The 18,537-nt window shown below is 37.2% G+C and overlaps 1 protein-coding gene across 1 annotated transcript; it reads right to left on the bottom strand.

Annotated features, from left to right (window-relative positions):
• Positions 1–3,204: 3,204 nt before the first annotated feature.
• On the bottom strand, positions 3,205–18,455 carry BBOF1 (basal body orientation factor 1). The gene is made up of 11 exons (XM_063288946.1): positions 18,412–18,455; positions 18,056–18,305; positions 16,839–16,904; positions 16,080–16,223; positions 15,292–15,372; positions 15,121–15,191; positions 14,519–14,663; positions 9,610–10,103; positions 7,113–7,217; positions 5,094–5,156; positions 3,205–3,602 (listed from the first exon to the last, which is right to left on the bottom strand). Exons 1-11 carry the CDS (start codon positions 18,453–18,455, stop codon positions 3,494–3,496), a joined length of 1,572 nt encoding a protein of 523 aa, XP_063145016.1. The 3' UTR covers positions 3,205–3,493.
• Between the last annotated feature and the right edge of the window lie 82 nt (positions 18,456–18,537).

Genomic DNA, 18,537 nt, shown 5'->3' with positions numbered 1-18,537 from the left:
TACAAGTTGAATAGGTAGGGTGAGAGTATACAGCCCTGCCGTACTCCTTTCCCAATCTTAAACCAGTCCGTTGTTCTGTGGTCTGTTCTTACTGTTGCTACTTGGTCGTTATACAGATTCTTCAGGAGGCAGACAAGATGACTTGGTATCCCCATACCACTAAGAACTTGCCACAATTTGTTATGGTCCACACAGTCAAAGGCTTTAGAATAGTCAATAAAACAGAAATAGATGTTTTTCTGAAACTCCCTGGCTTTTTCCATTATCCAGCAGATATTGGCAATTTAGTCCCTAGTTCCTCTGCCTTTTCTAAACCCAGCTTGTACATCTGGCAATTCTCGCTCCATGAATTGCTGGAGTCTGCCTTGCAGGATCTTGAGCATTACCTTACTGGCATGTGAAATGAGTGCCACTGTTCGATAGTTTGAACATTCTTTAGTGTTTCCCTTTTTTGGTATGGGGATATAAGTTGATTTTTTCCACTCTGATGGCCATTCTTGTGTTTTCCAAATTTGCTGGCATATGGCATGCATTACCTTGACAGCATCATCTTGCAAGATTTTGAACAGTTCAGCTGGGATGCCGTCGTCTCCTGCTGCCTTATTAGCAATGCTTCTTAAGGCCCATTCAGCCTCACTCTTCAGGATGTCTGGCTCTAGCTCACTGACCACACCGTCAAAGCTATTCCCGATATTGTTATCCTTCCTATACAGGTCTTCTGTATATTCTTGCCACCTTTTCTTGATCTCTTCTTCTTCTGTTAGGTCCTTGCCATCTTTGTTTTTGATCATACCCATTTTGGCCTGGAATTTACCTCCGATGTTTCTAATTTTCTGGAAGAGGTCTCTTGTCCTTCCTATTCTATTGTCTTCTTCCACTTCCACGCATTGCTTGTTTAAAAATAATTCCTTATCTCTTCTGGCTAACCTCTGGAATTTTGCATTTAATTGGGCATATCTCCCCCTATCACTGTTGCCTTTTGCTTTCCTTCTTTCTTGGGCTACTTCTAGTGTCTCAGAAGACAGCCATTTTGCCTTCTTGGTTTTCTCTTTCTTTGGGATGTATTTTGTTGCCGCCTCTTGAACAATGTTGCGGACTTCTGTCCATAGTTCTTCCAGGACCCTATCTACTAAGTCCAGTCCCTTAAATCTATTCTTCACCTCCACTGCATATTCCTTAGGAATATTAGTGAGCTCATATCTAGCTGATCTGTGGGTCTTCCCTAATCTCTTTAGTCTGATCCTAAATTGTGCAAGAAGTTTGTGATCTGAACTACAGTCAGCTCCAGGTCTTGTTTTTACCGACTGTATAGATGTCCGCCACCTTTGGCTGCAAAGGATGTAGTCAATCTGATTTCGGTGTTGTCCATCTGGTGAAGTTCATGTATAAAGCCGTCTCTTAGGTTGCTGGAAGAGAGTGTTTGTTATGCACATTGAGTTGTCTTGGCAAAATTCTATCAGCCTATGTCCTGCTTCGTTTTGTTCTCCCAGACCATGCTTACCTGTAATTCCAGGTGTCATTTCACTGCCCACTTTAGCATTCCAGTCTCCCGCGATGAAAATAACATCTCTTTTAGGTGTGTTGTCCAGTAGGTGCTGCAGATCCTCATAGAACTGCTCTACTTCAGCTTCTTCAGCATCTGTGGTTGGGGCGTATATTTGGATCACTGTGATGTTAGCTGGCTTGCCCTGAATTCAAATTGAGATCATTCTATCGTTTTTGGGATTGTATCCAAGCACTGCTTTAGCCACTTTACGATTAATTATGAAGGCTACTCCATTTCTTCTGTGGTCCTCTTGTCCACAGTAGAAGATCTGGTGGTCATTTGATGTGAAGTGGCCCATTCCAGTCCATTTCAGTTCACTGATGCCCAGAATGTCTATCTTTAATCTTGACATCTCACCAATAACCACATCCAATTTGCCCTGGCTCATAGATTTACATTCCAGGTTCCAATGGTGTGTTGATCCTTAGAACATCGGATTCGCCGTTCACCACCAGCATCGTCGGCCACTATACGTCCTTTCGGCTTTGAGCTAGCTGCGTCATCACATCTGGGGCTAGTTGAACTCATCCTCTGTTCCTCCCCAGTAGCATTTTGACCATCTTCCGACCTGGGGGTCTCATCTTCCGATGGTATACCAACATATCTCTGGTTGTACTGATCCATTTAGTTTTCACGGCAAGAATACTGGGGTGGGTTGCCATTACCTTCCCCGGGGATCGCATTTAGTCTGACCTCTCTGTCATGACCTTCCCGTCTTGGGTGGCCCTTCACGGTTTAGCTCATGGCATCATTGAGGTGCTCAAGCTCCAGCACCACAAGGTAACGATCCTTTGCTGTAGTAGATGAGAATAGAAGCTGCCTTTTAAGAAATATAAAAGTTGCCAGCCTCTGCCACTGCTACCCTACCTCCAGATATTCATACATGAAAGATTTAGCACATAAGCCTGAAAGAAAACTACATTTGTTCATCCATATATATTGTCAGACTAGGCTGAAACTGCCATTATCTAAAGATGGAGCAGGCACATAGGCAGAGAGGACAAAAGCCAGGAAACTTGTCTAAAAGATCCCTTCAGGGAAGTAGGTAAGAAGGAAGCAACTCATTAAGGAGACAAAAGAAAAATGTCACCTGAACCAGACAAAGGAAGTTGGGCCTGAGCACATGGAGAACTCCCCCATCCCATCATTTTTGGGGATAAAAGGGGTCCCAAAGCCCGCCCACTCCTTGGACCCAGACTTGGCAACTTCTGTCCCTCTAGCTAGTGCCTGGCAGCTTAGTTGGACGTGGGTCAGTGTGGATGAGTGTGTGTGTGTGTGTGAGAAAGAACAATGTATCTTGCAACCAGTAAAGTTTTGCTGTCACTTTAAATTCACTGGGTCTCCGTGTATTTCAAAGAACCTGTTGTGCCTCAGTGTTCAGCTGGAAGTTATTTGTGTGTGTCCCTAATTACTTCCCGGCTGTTGACCAGGGCTATGTGTCTTGTCTACTCAAGCTGCACCTATCTGGAAAACGCAGGTAGAAAGCAAGGGGGGCTGACAAGATGCGCGTGCCTCAACAGGCTGTGAGTCTGTGAGTGATTGACCATAAGCCAAACCTGGGAGCTTGTGTGTGTAACATTTTGCATAATGTCATAGTAATATTTTTTATTCCATTACTTTTTTCACAAAACATGTTTCAAAAACACTTGTTAGCTGTGAATATATTTTTATCAATTTTATTCAAGAATACACAGTCCTTCAAATAACTTCTTAAACTAAAAAACATACTGAGTGTAGGTTTCTACTTTTTGGAGAAAGTCATCAATTTTTTTTAAAGAAACAATTCTGTTATCTTTCAAGTTGACCTGATGTAGTGCCAAATTGTAATACACAAAAACAGTGATTCCATTGCTACAGTATTATTAGTCTTACACATCTGAAGTGGATAAAGATTGACAAAACAAGAATTGTAACTTCAGCTGTTTTGTGATTAACATCGATTTTAGTCTATTGGGGTTGTAGAACATGAATATCTGGAAGGGGTGATGATTTATGAGATGATTCAGATAGTGGTGCCTGCTGAGTGATGAAAGCATAGACAGGAACAGTATCATCTCTGTAAAAGATAAACAAGAATCAGGAGTGATGTAATTCTGTTCTCTGTATCTTAGCCTTAAGATCTCAAACGTCATCAGGATTACAGCTATATTTTGATTCTTAGAACAAAAAATTCTTAGATTGTAGCTTCATTCATGCAAGTTTCCATTTAAGAGAGTTGCTCTTTAGAAACTTGATTTTAAAGAATGAACCATAGCCAACTGATAGCTAAATGAAGAATAATTATTGCTATACAAACATTATAACAAACATAAACGTTACTGGAGGATTAAAAACGATGGGTAAAGACAATTCCAGTGACTATAGCTACTCAACACATTTAGTGCTAATGTATTCTCTTAACAAGAATAATTCATAGTGCTGTTATTCAGAAATTTTCCCTCTTCGCTAATATTTAGCATTTCCCTTCTTTGTGCAACAAAAAACTAAAACAGCTGGGACGCTCAAATGTGTTAGAAGTATTGAGCCCATTCTTAAGGCTAAGAAAATGCACAGACCTTATTTATCTTCCCTTTTTATTTCCAACTGAGTATTGGAAAGAATTTATGTAAAGTAGTTTTGGTCTCTGTCCAGAGTTAGTATAACTCTAAAACCAAACAAGTATAGTTAGTATAACTTTACAAAACCGAACAAAGTGGGATCAGATTTGGTGTGGGGGAGAAGCCAGTAAAAGAGAGGCTGAGTTTAGAAGTGAGCCTCTTTAGGCCAGGAAAAAAAAAAGATCCAAAAAAAATTATCCCAATTCATCCCTATAGGAAAAGTAGTTGGGCAGCAGCTAGAATGTTATCAACTCTTCCACTGTAAGCTCCCCTTCCTCCTCATGCAATCCAGAGTGAAAATGTTATTAAGGAATTGTTAAGAATTGCAGACACTATTCATGCTTTGTGTGCTTTCCCTATTTTGATCTTTGTAGCAATATAAATGCACATTATCACTAACAGATTATGTGGGTGCATCTAATAATTTTGGGCAGAAAGAGGAACTATGGTGCTTCATTCTATGCAGAGCTTTAAGGTTCTTTTTGATACATGCATCAGAATAGCCCTGCACTAATCTTTTCTCCCTATAGACCTATAAAAAATTGAATAGTTCATACTTCTTCCAACACTTCTGGGGTCTATACTGTGTTTTGTAGAAAGTACATCTAGTTATCTTGAAAGTTGTAATATAAATAATAATAATAATTACACACATGCAACAGCCAGATGCATAGTTTTTATAGAAGTCATTTTGACTTTACACAAGTACTATCTAAAGTAGTAATAAAATGTTTAAATTAGTTAGATAAAAGGTATTGGGAGAGAAAAACATATCAACAGTGCTATTTACATTGCCCTGAAAAGTTAACTACTTGTATACATCCAATTCTGCGGATAAGCATTAAACCAGACAAACACAACAAAACCAAAACAGTCATCCCTTAGAAGTGATACTCAGTTCATAAACTGCTAGAACGAACATTAATAATTAAATAGAAGTAGTCTCTTACCCAGATGTCTTTGTTTCTGCAAAGTTGGTTGGTGTTACTGGGACCAAAATTTGACTATATTTCCTATGAAACAGAAATTACAGAATAAATGCTGAGTTAATGAGGCCTGTGCTATTTTTGTTATTTGTATACTATAACCCTTGTTGAAAGAGTTGAATAAAATGAAAATAGATAATATTGATGTATTTTTCAATTTTAGGATTTTGTTTGAAACTCTTATCACTATGATTCAGCAATCAATATCAGAGGACTTATAATCTGCAAGGAAATGGTTGAATCAGTATGATAAAGTCTCTCCTCCTTTCATCCCTCACAAAACAGCAAACATGTCTCTGATCACCACAAAAAGAGCTATGTCCATTCTAGATTCTAATGCACCATGACCAATATAAAAGACAGTTCAAGTTGTTATCTAATTATTCACTAGGTGGGTAATCTTCTGAATGACCCCACTCCCAATTGTCCTTCATTACTCCATAACATTTATTAAGACTCTGGAGATACACAATTCTCTGCATGTTTTCAGTTAACATGACAGTGGCATGCAAATTTCATCAAGGCAACAGTTATAAACAACCAGAACTTTCCCATTGCCAGTTGGTGTAGTGGTTAAGGTAATGGATTAGGACCAGGGAAACCCATGTTCAAATGGGAGTTCAGTAGGCCAATCACTGTTCTTAGTCCAACCTATCTCACAGATTTGATGTGGGGAAAAAATGAGAGAGTGCTATATACATTGCCTTAAGCTTCTGGAGGAATGCCAGAATTATAGACCTTATAACAAATAAGTACTGTAACCTGAATCTTCTGTTTAGAGCCACATTTTCCCACCAGATTGGCTCTGCCTCACAGCATGGAAACAAAAGTCCAAGTTGTTAATTTCTGGCAGGAATTGCAAAACATGCTTTAAAAAGAACTATCTGGAAACCCTTTAGATATTACTAGAGAAAAAGGCAGAAGTTTGTAACACTCTACTTGTTTCAAGAATCTGATGCCATTTTCTGATCTTTTTTACCTATAAACCTATTATGAGGAGTAATAACATAGCAAAAATTGTACACATGGAATATCATTGTAATATTTTGTATGGATTCTTTTATGATTCAGGTTTTTTTTAAAGTCTGATTAATTTTCTTTTTATAATCCCTATTTTCTAAAACTAATATGTAAATTTACAATATAAAAATAGTCAAGGAAAAGTTGGAGCTATGCCATTTTTAACAACCTAATATATCCTCAATTTGATGTACAGGATATTGTTTTAATCCATTGCTAGACATTACTAGTTCATAAATAACCAAGCTCCTGGTGTTAATTCCATAGCAATTAACAAAGATAAGCCTTTCACTCTCCAGTAGTCCCCCAATTTCCTTTCTGTCTTATTTTCTTCTTTCATTTTTGTTTATGTAAATACTAGCTGGGTTCATACAGATGTTAAGATAACAGCAAAGAAACCACATAGTGATTTAACCTATTGTACAGCTCCACTCACTATCCTTTAGCAATTATGGTTTGTAACATAGTAAATTAATGTTAAACCAATGATGGATTAATTCAGAATGTGAACCAATCATTCTATCACACCGATACTCTATAAAGCTCACTGTTGGCAATAAATGTTAATTGTAATAGGTTTCTTCTTTTACTACTGTCTACAAGATCCTCTAATTCAGTACTGTATGTATGCTAAGAATGAAAATTATATCTATCACTCATAGTCTCTTTGCTCTGAAACTTTCATTTCTAAATATAAAAGCACATCCAATTCACAAGCAACTATATCTTTTTCTGATGTTTATTTTCTACCTATTCACACTGCAGTGGATAAGAAATGTACAGATGTCTATACTATAGCAGTCATATTTTAAACTCAAAAATAACCATCCTTTTTTTTTGAGAGAGCAATTTTCCATATTTCAAATTTAGCATACATATAATGAATTAGGAAATAAGAAACTACAACGTGGATGGACCCTCCAAATTCTACAACTATAGGTAATTTAGCAAATAGGACTTTACCGATGTCTTAAGCCATTCATTTTTGCAAAGAGTAACCTCAATACGCTTTCCTTCTGCTCCCAGGTCAGTTCAGAAATGTCCATCTTCCCCTTCTGGATATTTGTCCTATACACACACACACAGACACACACACAAAATAATAAATCATAGCCCATCAGAATAAATCTGCAGTGTATGTGAATCTTTATGGCATGACTCTATTCATCAATCTATCTATCTATATGGTTCCCAATAGGTCCTGCGAAAGCTTATACAGCCCCTCCCCCTCAAAAAAGTTACTCAACTGGAAATACATGCTGGGAAGTTAAATTAACACCTTGGACTAGAGCTTGGTGCAATTTAAACCTCATTACAGCTACTATATTTTGGTAATGTATGTGAAAACTAATATACTGTATAGAGAATATTTTGTCCAGAACTTCCTTACATGCAGGAAATTCATGCTTAAAATAGAAGTGTAGGTGTTCATGCTTGTGCATGTTTTATGATATTTACAGTCTGTTGCACTTTATTTCATCCCAATACACAAGCCACATAGGAAAACTGTTAGGAAGAGCTTAGATAGATGCTTCTCAAACTTGGCAATATTAAGAGGCATGGACTTCAATTCCCAGAATTCCCCAGCCATGGTTGAGAAACACTGGCTTAGATATATGGAGAAAGCTCAGTCAGTTTCTGTTGCTATGCACTCTGCCTGCATCTCAAATTATATAGAGCAAATCAGTGGGTAAAATCAACCTAGCTGGCTCCACTAAAAATTAATTACCAACCAAGAAACAACACCTGCATACATTTTTTGTAGGGATTTCATTAATGTTCCTGGTTTCATAGATCTTATCTACATCCTAGAATGGAGAAGATGTATAGAAAGATTAAGTTACAATGAATTTATTTTAAGTAAATTGTAGCTAACAACTACCACCACAATGATTTGCGGTATTTTCCTTCTCACATTTCTCTATGTATCTTCCTTATGTCTTTCAAGGTATGATATAGCAGGGTAGTCAAGACAATGAAGTCTTAATGGACACATTTTTAAGCAGTAATTTCTAGAGACATTTATAGACGTATTTTTAGAAACATCAATAAAATAATGGCAGATCTAAGAGGTGCACCCCAGAATCTACTGCAACATCACCGAAATTACCTCAAGTAGCAGCATTTGCTGCATACAATTAGAGGTATATCCATACAGATAGTCCTCATTTAGCGACCACAATTGGGACTGGCAACTTGGTCATTAAGCAGAGCAGTTGCTAAGTGAAACCGCAACTGTGCTTATAAGCTTCCTTCAGCTTTCCATTGCTTTACAGACCTGTGAAGGTTGTAAACATGAGGATTGGTTGCAAGGTTACTTTTTCATCACCGTCATAACTGCGAACAGTTGCTGCCTGAGGCAGTCGCTAAATGAGGACTACCTGTATTCTTTTTGACATTGTTAGTGATTTAAGACATGCTTATTTGGTCACAAAGATTTTCCACTTGGGGTAGCATATCCTGAATGTGCTTTTTTTTTTTTACTCTTAAAATGTCTGACAAAAGCTGTTTAAGTGCATAACCTTGCAATTCTGGACAATAGTACTGTCCAAAAACAAATATAAAGAATTACCTTACTAATCCAGGAAAAGAAAAGACAAAGATTTATCCTCAAGGCACAGTGTTCCATTCTGTCAGTATATGATTTTGTAGGATAGCAAGTAAAAAGCAAACACTTGCCTAAACATGTTTAAATTTCACCTACACAATAGTGCCAGGACCAAAACAAAATGAGCATATTTCATCCTTCACAATCTGATGAGCCATGTCATTGGATGAGAATTACCACTATATCATATTAAAAATGGTAAAATTGTAGAAAGAATATATAATAGAAAAACGGCATTCATTTTGTCTCTTATATAAGTACCCAGAAGTCTGAAAGTATAATTTGAATGTTTTCAACTCCCAAAGACCAAAACCTGCAGATTACTTTACATTAAATAGCCACAAATCTATCACTGCAAACCAGATTTGGTCATGTAACCTTATGCACAGAGTGGAATGCCCTGAGGAAAAACTTTGCCTGTGCCCTGAAGTTGGGCAGTACACCTGATAAAGACATTTCAGGTTCCTTCTTCCTGTCTAAAATACTGTTTTCATTCTAATGCTAATGGTACATATTTAAGGACTTAACTTTTGATGTTATAGAAGTAAATAAAACTTAGTGTTATCGCTTTCTAGTGAAGATAATGGAAACACTTATAAATTTTATATAGATGGAAATGAAGGAATAGGTGAATCTTTTTTTGATTCAGGATTCTTCTCTTCAATTGGGTTCTGCTCTTTTTTTACAGCAGTAGGCAGTATACTATATACTAGGTCAACATGGAATCTTTTCTTTTCCCTATCCCAAAATATTTCAAACCAAGCTATGTTATTCAACACGAACTTTCTTTCAGCTTTCATTTCTGACAGCCAAAGTGACCAGAAACTAAAACTTCCAAAATTCCACATGTACCATTTCTCTGCTTCCAAAAGGTCCATTTGCACACTATTTGTGCTATGTGCATTGTCATTAAAGGTTCTGATTTTGGGGTATTCCTCTTTCCCTGCAAACGCTGCCATCATTTTCCTTTGATATGCGGCTTGGGCAACCTGCTTGTAGCACTTTCTGCTGCTTATAATCTCTTGTTTTACTTGCTCCAGAGCATCTAAGAAGAATTTCTCCACTTCTGTCCTTTCGTTCAAGATGTTCCTGGCTAATTTCTTCACTCTGCTCATCTCTCTGTCTTTCATTTCCAGCAGCTGCTCCAGCTTTTCAATTTCTGTCCGACCTGCTTGGTTCTGCACCAAAGCCTTCTCTTCTGTTTTTTTTACTTCTATTTTAAATTCTCTGGCCATGTTATTAACAGCTGCTTCCAGTTTTTTAACCTTGTTTTGAAGCTCCTGAATTAGTGCTTTCTGCTGAGTAATTTGTAGAATCTTCTCCTTAACTAAAAGGTCTTTGGTTTCCTTAGAAACAAGGAAGACAGAAAATTACTGGTAAACATTAATAGATTTCTTTAATTAACAAAACTGTAAATGAGAATTGGTCATAAATGTATTATTTGCCAGTCTTGTTTCATCTGTTTGAAGTGTGTATCTTCTATCAATGCTGAATCCTTCCAGATATAATGTAACAGTATTGGATATTTATATTCTGGAATAAAACTACTGAAGCTTCCCTGCTAACTAACTGGTAATTGAAAGAGTGATTGTTCAACTGAAATCAATATCAAAGTACTTGGAAAAAGATGACTGAAGAGGAACATGTTTGAGGTCTATAAAATCATATATGCCATAGAAAAAGTGGACAGTGAGAAGTTTTTATCACGCTCTGAAAACACTAGAATCAGGTACCATCTAATGAAGTTGATTGGAAGGAGATCTGAAATAGATAAAATACTTCACACAGCACATAATGGAAATTGGAGCATTGTCGGCACTTCCTGTGGAGACGATGGCAGCTTAGTCATCTCTGTGTTAGCAGAGACGGCACCACAGCTAGATTGGTGGCTGGCAGCAAGCGCTGGCCGCCCAACTTGCTCTGGATCGAGGAGGAAGTGAGAAATCAACCCATTCAGTCTCCAGGACGGCCGTTCTTCAAAAGCTAATTGTGGAAACAGAAGCTTCTGCGAATGGCTTGTGAGTGGAGCGGCTGGGAGGTGGGGGCTCCATCTTTGTTCACAGCTGTGGCACAGCCTAAATATGGACACTAGAGCCAGCCAAACCCCATTTCTAAATCACTTTGGAATAGAACTATTTTTCAGAGTAAGAGAGACCTTCCTTTGCAATAGATAAGGAATTCTCTTTGTGTTTTTTCATTATTTCTGGGACTATAACTTTAAAAGAAGAATTAGAGTTTTATTGAAATTTGAATAATTTGCAAAAAGCTGGAAGATAAGGAAAATACAAAAAAGATACAAGTTAGGGTGAAAGGGGTATATTTATTTGTTAAAGGTTTAATTTTACAAAACTCCATCTGTATTAATTGGATTTGATTTTTCCATGGGAATACATTTTTTTGTTTTGTTTTTCTGTGATATACTTGTCGATTGGCTGAATTTTCAAAACAGGAGAAGACAGTAATTTGAGCCCTCTGTGCATCTTCTGCTGGCATGTGCCTGCAATTACATTTACTGCAATTAAAGGTACCAGAGAGAGTGAACTATTTCCTTACTTTCACTTATACAATACCTACGGTTACTTGCTTTGGGGGGAAAAATGGCTAGAAGAGCCCCTTTGGAGCAGCCGTTAGAAGATAAAATGACTTCTTTAAGTTTACTTCAAACAACATTTGATGAATTAAGACTTAAACTAGTTCAGTCACTCAAAACTAAATTCAAGTCCCTTGAAAAAATGGTAAGAGGAAAGATTGGATAAGATGGATAATTTTGAAACAGAGGTCGAGATTAATCTGGATGTGGATTTGGAGTTTGAAAAAATGCTGGATTATAAAAGTGGTATGAACAAAGATGCTGTGGATTTGAAAATGGATTTAAAAATTCCAAAGTGTAAGAGTGATACGGAAAAAGATCTCAAAACGGATTTACACATGAAACCAACTGATGTCACCATAATCAAAGGAGACATACAAATAATAAAAAAGAAGAGTGACTTGGAAATACTTTTTATCCTGGATTTGCAAAAGGAATGTGTTAAACTAAATGAAGCTGTTCCTGAGAAGAGACAAAGAGAAATTACTGAAGGTGTTTCTGAAAGAAGAGAAAATGATTAGCAATCAACTTGTGGGACACTATTTGAAAGGATTAAAGATTAAGCTTTGAAAGAGTAAACAGAAGGTCTACAAAGTGAACTTACTTGATATAATGTATAGGTTAATATATTAATGGATTTTATTTGTGACTAGGATTGAATGATGAGGTTTTAAGGATCTGTGTATAATGGGGAGAGATTTCATTTGCTTTTTTTTTTTTTTGAGAAAATGGTAAGTTGAATTGTAAAATGGATTTATTTTTGTCTAAGGTTAAAATACATTTGTTATTAAATTTATGGAATTTTGTTCTTATATATGATAACCGCAGTAAGGCAGAATGGATAGTGAAGTTGATGGAGTTATAGTAATAATGAGAGTTACGTTGTAAACTCAGAGCAAGAAATTGATGCATCCTGTTACTTCTATCTGTTGTGAGGAGGATCAGAGTCAATCCTTTCTCTTCCTTTCTCTTTCTTTTTCTTTCTAATATTAGTTTTTGGAAGTTTTTACTGTTTCTATTTTTAAATTTAATGAAGTTATTTTTTAGAAAAGAAACTGAAGCATTGTCATGCCCACTAGATTTCATAAGAGCCTATTTCAACAAGCCTAGAGAAATACTAGCAAGATCCCATAAACAGAAATCTTCTGGTCAAAGCGAATGCAAAAGAGTTGGGAACTTACCTTTGAAAATATGTTAGAAGAACAAATGCATACCATTCCAATGAGGGGGAAAAAGGGGGTGGCTTAAAGAATTTATGGGTGCATAGGTAGTTTTTGACTGAACTAAGTGTTAAAAGGACATGTATAGGAAATAGAAGATGGGCGAAATAATCAAGGAAGCGCATCAGGAAGAAGCTTGTATCTGCCCAAAATAAGAAAGTAAGTCTATCGTGCAAAAGGAATTTAGGCTCACATGAGAAGAAAAATTGTGGTTTTGGCCCTGTCGACAGTAAATGAAAGAAAAAAGGAGTGGCCCCAGTGCTTGGATGACATGGTAGAATAAGTACCAATGATGCAGAGAGGATAGAGTTCCTTAGCTTCTATTTTGCTTAGGTATTCTTTCCAGTGGGGAACTGTGATCCAATGAACCTAAGCAGAACAACTGAAAAAAGGACCCATGTAACCCAAGTTAAGTGAAGGGAGTTTTGAAACACTTGACTATCATGAATGAGTTTCAGTCTCTAAGACCAGATCAATGACATTCAAGAGTTTTAAAGAGTTATTTCTGTGATCTTTGAGATATCACCAAGGACAGCTATAGTGCCAGAGGATTTGAGATAAGCAAACATTCTTCATATCTTCAAAAAGAGGAAAAGAGAGAAGCCAAGTGATTAGATACTGGTCAACTTGATGTTGATACCAGCAACAGTTTGGAAGATTATTAAGTGATTGGTTTGTGAACATTTAGAAAAGAATGCATTGCTTGATAGAGGAGCAAGAATAAATGTTGCCAAACCAACTTGATACTCTTTTTTGACAGAGTGACCAGTTTAGTTCAGCAGAGAAATGCAAAGGACATTATATTCCTTGACTTTAGCTGAGCAATACAGTCCATGAAATTCTAATGGAGAAGATGGCAAAATGTGGGATTGATAGAGCTGGATGAACAATTCTACCCTATAAGTGTTTGTTAGTGGTTCTGGGTCAAGCTGGATAGAGGGAAACCAACAAGATGGTAAGGGGCCTGGAATAAAAACTTAAGAGGAAAGACATGAAAACATGAAAATTATTCTGAAGTATCTGATGATGGGGTAAACTTAGTTTCATTCCAGAAGATAAGACAAGAAACAATTTACATTACAAGGAAAACAGATTTTGATTATATAATATCCTAATGACTAAGAGCTGTTCAACACTGGAACAGATTGTCTAGGAAAACTTTATAGCAAATTTCAGGGATGTTGTAGTAGTAGATCCCTGCACTGGACAGGGGGTTGAATTAGATAATCTCAAAGGTACTTTCCAACCTTTACATTCTGTGATAATTGCCCAGTGAAATTAATTACCAGAAGTCATCGTGCTAGCCACTAATATGAATGGCTTCAAAATAAGATTGGATAAATTCATGGAACATGAGTCTATCAAGGGCTATTGGTTTTAAAGACTCAGTGTTACCTCCATGTTTGATTTCTATCTTGTCTTTCTTTTAGGAACTCAAGGCAGTGTACACAGCAGTCCCTCTTCTCATTTTTCTTAACTCTGCATGGAGCTGAAAGAGTGATTGGCTCAAAGTCACTTCCATGGCTGAGGATGGATGTGAAACTGGGTCACACCTGTGCCAGCCCCAGCCTATAGTATACTAGTTTCAGGGGAACAATGATAGGAAACATTATGTCTCTGTCTCCTATTTTAGAGCACCACAGAAGTATCTGGTTGCTACTGTGAGAAACAAAATGTGAGATTAAGATGGCTTGAACTGTAGCCTGAGCCAGCAAAGCCATTCCTATCTTTTAAATCCAAGTTACCTACAACAATGGTCTTATCTAAACTTATTCTGAAGCTGAGAGAGACTCTCAAAAATTGCCTGTCCACTTACGTAACATTATGTAACATCCAAGACATGCAAATGACAAATACTCCAATGTCTCTGTTTAGAAAAACTGTATTCCTAAAAACTTTCTGAAATATGATTTAGATCTTTTATTTTCTGAAGAACAAAAAGAATGAAAACCTTTTCCTGCAAGAGAAAGGCATTGTTCTCCTCCAATTTTTGCTTGACTTTTTGTAATTGTTCCGTCTCTTTCATGTGGTATCCGAGAGCCTCCTGAAGACGAACATTCTCTGTAAAAACTGCTCGTCCAGCATTATCCAACTGCCTGAATAAGAGCAAAACAATCCAGCAGTTGATATCACAAATTTTGGGGGCTAATAACATGTAAATGGAAAGTCTGCCTGCACAAAGTGATTTTACCTTCTTTTCCCTCTCCTGCAGTTTCCAGTGTCCCCTGAAAAATCTGCTCTGGAGGATCCCCAACAGTGGGGAACAGTTTTTGAGCCAAAGGCCAAAAGAAAAAGTGTCTTTCCCATATTTCATTAATTCTATCAGCAGGAGGATTTTAGCTCCTTTATGAACTATAACATTTCACAATACAAAAAACATAAATTCAGAATGAACTGATACCAGTAGCATTTATGGACATATTAGGATTATTTTCAGCCTACTTTTTTTTTTCATGAATGAAGCATGAATCATTCATACTTCATTCATTAAAGAATCATACATACTTTATCATCACCTTCAGGATAGGAATACAGAGGTCGATTAAGTCTTACACAATAGCTTCATGATGGGCTCTTTCAGCCAGCATTATAATCTTCTTTTCTGCTTCTCTTTCCAGACGTTGCTGAAAGAAAAAAAAAGTAAAAACAAGAGGGAGAGCTATATATTAATGCAGGGATTATATATATTGAAGCTATATATCTACTATTCCCAAAGTACTCTACCTTTTCTTCAAGGAACTTTCTCTCCAACATACAGATAGTTTCTTTATGTTCTTTTTTTGTGATATCCAAGGTATCTTTCAGCTAGAATTTAAAGAAGTATTTAATTTTAATTTAGTCATAAATTAGATGACTAGAGGACAATTCAACTAAAACTTCCTAGAGAAGACTACACAGGCCTGCACTTACCCCATCTCCCATCAAAATTTTCTCCTATTGTTTTTCAGATTTGTAGTCTTTACATATCATCATTTATATTGTTACAAAAAAAAAGTTAATAGATGAGTAACTCTACAAATACATATATCATGAGCTCTATTTAAATATATAACCGTATCTCATTTTAACATAGCTTTAACATAGCTTTTCCTCTTCTGGGGGTATTGTCCAATTGATTGTTCTTCAAGAAACCTGTTGAAATACCTGTTCTATGTTATATCACCCTGCCAGAGGAATTTTGAAGGCAACAAAATGGAGGACACCACATTGAGGTGCATTGCACTGTTGCTTGATACAATGCAAAAGATTTTCTTTTGCATATCTCTGATGAATAATGGTATCGTTAACAAGTTACTATCCAGTATAAAATGCATACATTGAATTATTCTATTAAATTTCATGCAAAGTAATATTTTACTGTCCTATTCTAATTTACAGACTGTTCTGATACATATTCCACAACACTATGTCACTACTGGAAGCTACATCAGTCTAGCATAGGAACTGGCAAAAAGGGGAGGGTATAAGGCCCTTCTAAAAATTAATGCAAGAGTTGTGAAGAATAAACTTACGTCTTCAAGTTCTTTCTCCAAAAGTGCTTTATTTTTGCGAAAATCCTTAATCATCTTAAGTTCAATCTGAATTAGACCAATTTCCTTGGCCTTTCGGTAGAATTTCTCCTCCATCTCTGCTAATTGTTTAGTGAATTGTTCTGCCTACAAATTTAAAAACTTTTAGCAAAAAGAAAATGTCTAAAAACAAATCTAAAATTATTTAAATAGTACTGAAAAACAAACATGACATTTTAGTGCAATCTTTAAAAGCAATTAAAAATAATCCATCACCAGAGGAAAGCTACTACTAAAGAACTAAAATAACTATTAAAAAAAAAGGAAACTGCAAAAGAAAGGCAAATAATGGCTTTATCAGTTCCAAGACAGTTCTACCTTGGTTTGTATGAACCAACTGTTGATGAGAATTACAACTTTCTTACAGCCTGATGCAAGGCATGTTTACTCAGAAGTAATTGTTGCTGAGCTGTCAAAAACAGTCCATCAAAAAAGTACATCTTTGGCTTTATTGCCTTGAGGAGAATATTATCATACTCTGGACCCCACTTTTCCATTTTTTTCCTAGCAAAACATATTCCAAAAGAATGATTAAGGGATTAGAAACACAGTAAGGTTTTCATAATAATTAATTTTGTATCTTTAGTGCAAAATTATGTAACAAATATTATATTAATCTGTGATGCCTGACTCCTAAGACATGCTAAGCCTGATCTGCAGCGTTCTTTGTTACCAAAAGTGTCAGAAGAAATGTCCATTCACCACTTGTTCATTTTCCACTTTGGCTCTGCACTTCAGTTCATTCACTTGCTGTTTCAGCTTCTCAATCTAAATATTAAAAACATAAAGTTGATAAAGAAATCAATAATTCCCCCAGAAGCTAGTAACTGTTGAACAAAGGGCTGCAAAAATTAAGATCCCCTGAAAGCCTTTTTTCAGGCTTAAGTACATATTCTCCATATTTTAGCAACTGAAGGTGGGTTCTTGATGTTATAAGCACTGAGAAAAATGTTCTTTACAAATGAAAGGCACACCAAACATGTAAATGCCATTATCTCCCTCTTTCAAAAGCTTACCCATAACTAATCCTAATTTCCAAAATGATACAATGAAAAGCCCAATAACTAGCATGGAGACCTTCCTATGAGGTCTTTATATTAAACTTACAGATGGCCTTCTCTCAAACCTCATTTTCCCTCAGAGACACTTTAAGCAGAAGTCAGATTGATTGTTTCCTACCTCCTCTTACACCAGGAAAGGCACCCAGGGAAGGATGAGGCCAGGAGAAAATATTCAACCTTTCTGGGCTTTCAAGGGTAAATTTTCTAACCCTGGGAATCATTAGCTACAGATGTGGAATCTATTATCAGATTCCCCTGGCCAGCGTCATAATCAAAGGAAACTTATAGATCTCTTTATGCTACCCCCGGGAATATGGAATTGCATTCTTAGTTACTCTCCTTTATTCTGATTGTGCTAGTCTCTTAATAGTAGTCAGTGCCATAATTTTTTTCCCCAGAGCATTTCTTCATTCTAATATGGTGCACACTTTATGATTACTGCACTGCATTGAGATGGTGATGACTCTATTTGTTTTCTATCCCGCCTTTATTATTTTCATAAACTCAAGGCAGCAAACATACGTAATACGCCTTCCTCCTCCTATTTTCCCCACAACAACCACCCTGTGAGGTGATTTGGGCTGAGAGAGTGTGACTGGCCCAAGGTCACCCAGCCGGCTTTCATGCCCAAGGTGGGACTAGAACTCTCAGTCTCCTGGTTTCTAGCCCATTGCCTTAACCAATAAACCAAACTCTCTCTATACATTACACTTAATATTTAAAGTATTAGGTGTAATGTAAATACAGTAATAATTAAAACCAAATCCACAATTTAAACAAATCAGTATCTGGCATATGCCTTGTTTTGCCCACTAAACCATAGCCTGACACATTAAAGAGTGGCAACTCTACACCTACCAGGTCTTCCTTTTCCAGGTCTTGCTTCTTGAGGCAGGAGAGCACTTCGACCGTATCCTTCTCCAGCCGCCGCTGCTGCCGCTCCAACTCTTCGTTGTTCTGGGCGAGGCGGCGAGCAGCCTCGCGGTACTCCTTGCGGGAGATCTCCGTCACCTCCAACCTGGCCTCCCATAGCGCCGCCGCGGCTTTAGCCCTCTCGGCCTCCGACTCCTCCTTCAAGTTCTTCGGGTCTACTCTGCCTTTCTTCCCCCTGAGAAGAGCAACGCGGCGCAAGTGAAGAGTTAAAGGTTGGGCTTAGCAGACTACCCCGGCCAGCAGCCCACCACGTTCGTTAGAACACTTTCCAGGGTACCTACTTCCCTCCCTTCGTGCCTTTGCTTTTCGCTTTTTTCCCCTTCATGTTACCAGGCTCCCGCTTTTCCAGCTACTTTCTTGCCTCCTAAAGTGACTCCGTTTCTATGGAAACTTCGCGTCGCGGAAAA

The sequence above is a fragment of the Candoia aspera genome, chromosome 1 (assembly GCF_035149785.1).
Source record: "Candoia aspera isolate rCanAsp1 chromosome 1, rCanAsp1.hap2, whole genome shotgun sequence".
NCBI lineage: Eukaryota > Metazoa > Chordata > Lepidosauria > Squamata > Boidae > Candoia > Candoia aspera.
The sequence above is the reverse complement of the archived record's forward strand: the minus strand, read 5'-3'. Positions and strand labels throughout refer to the sequence as shown.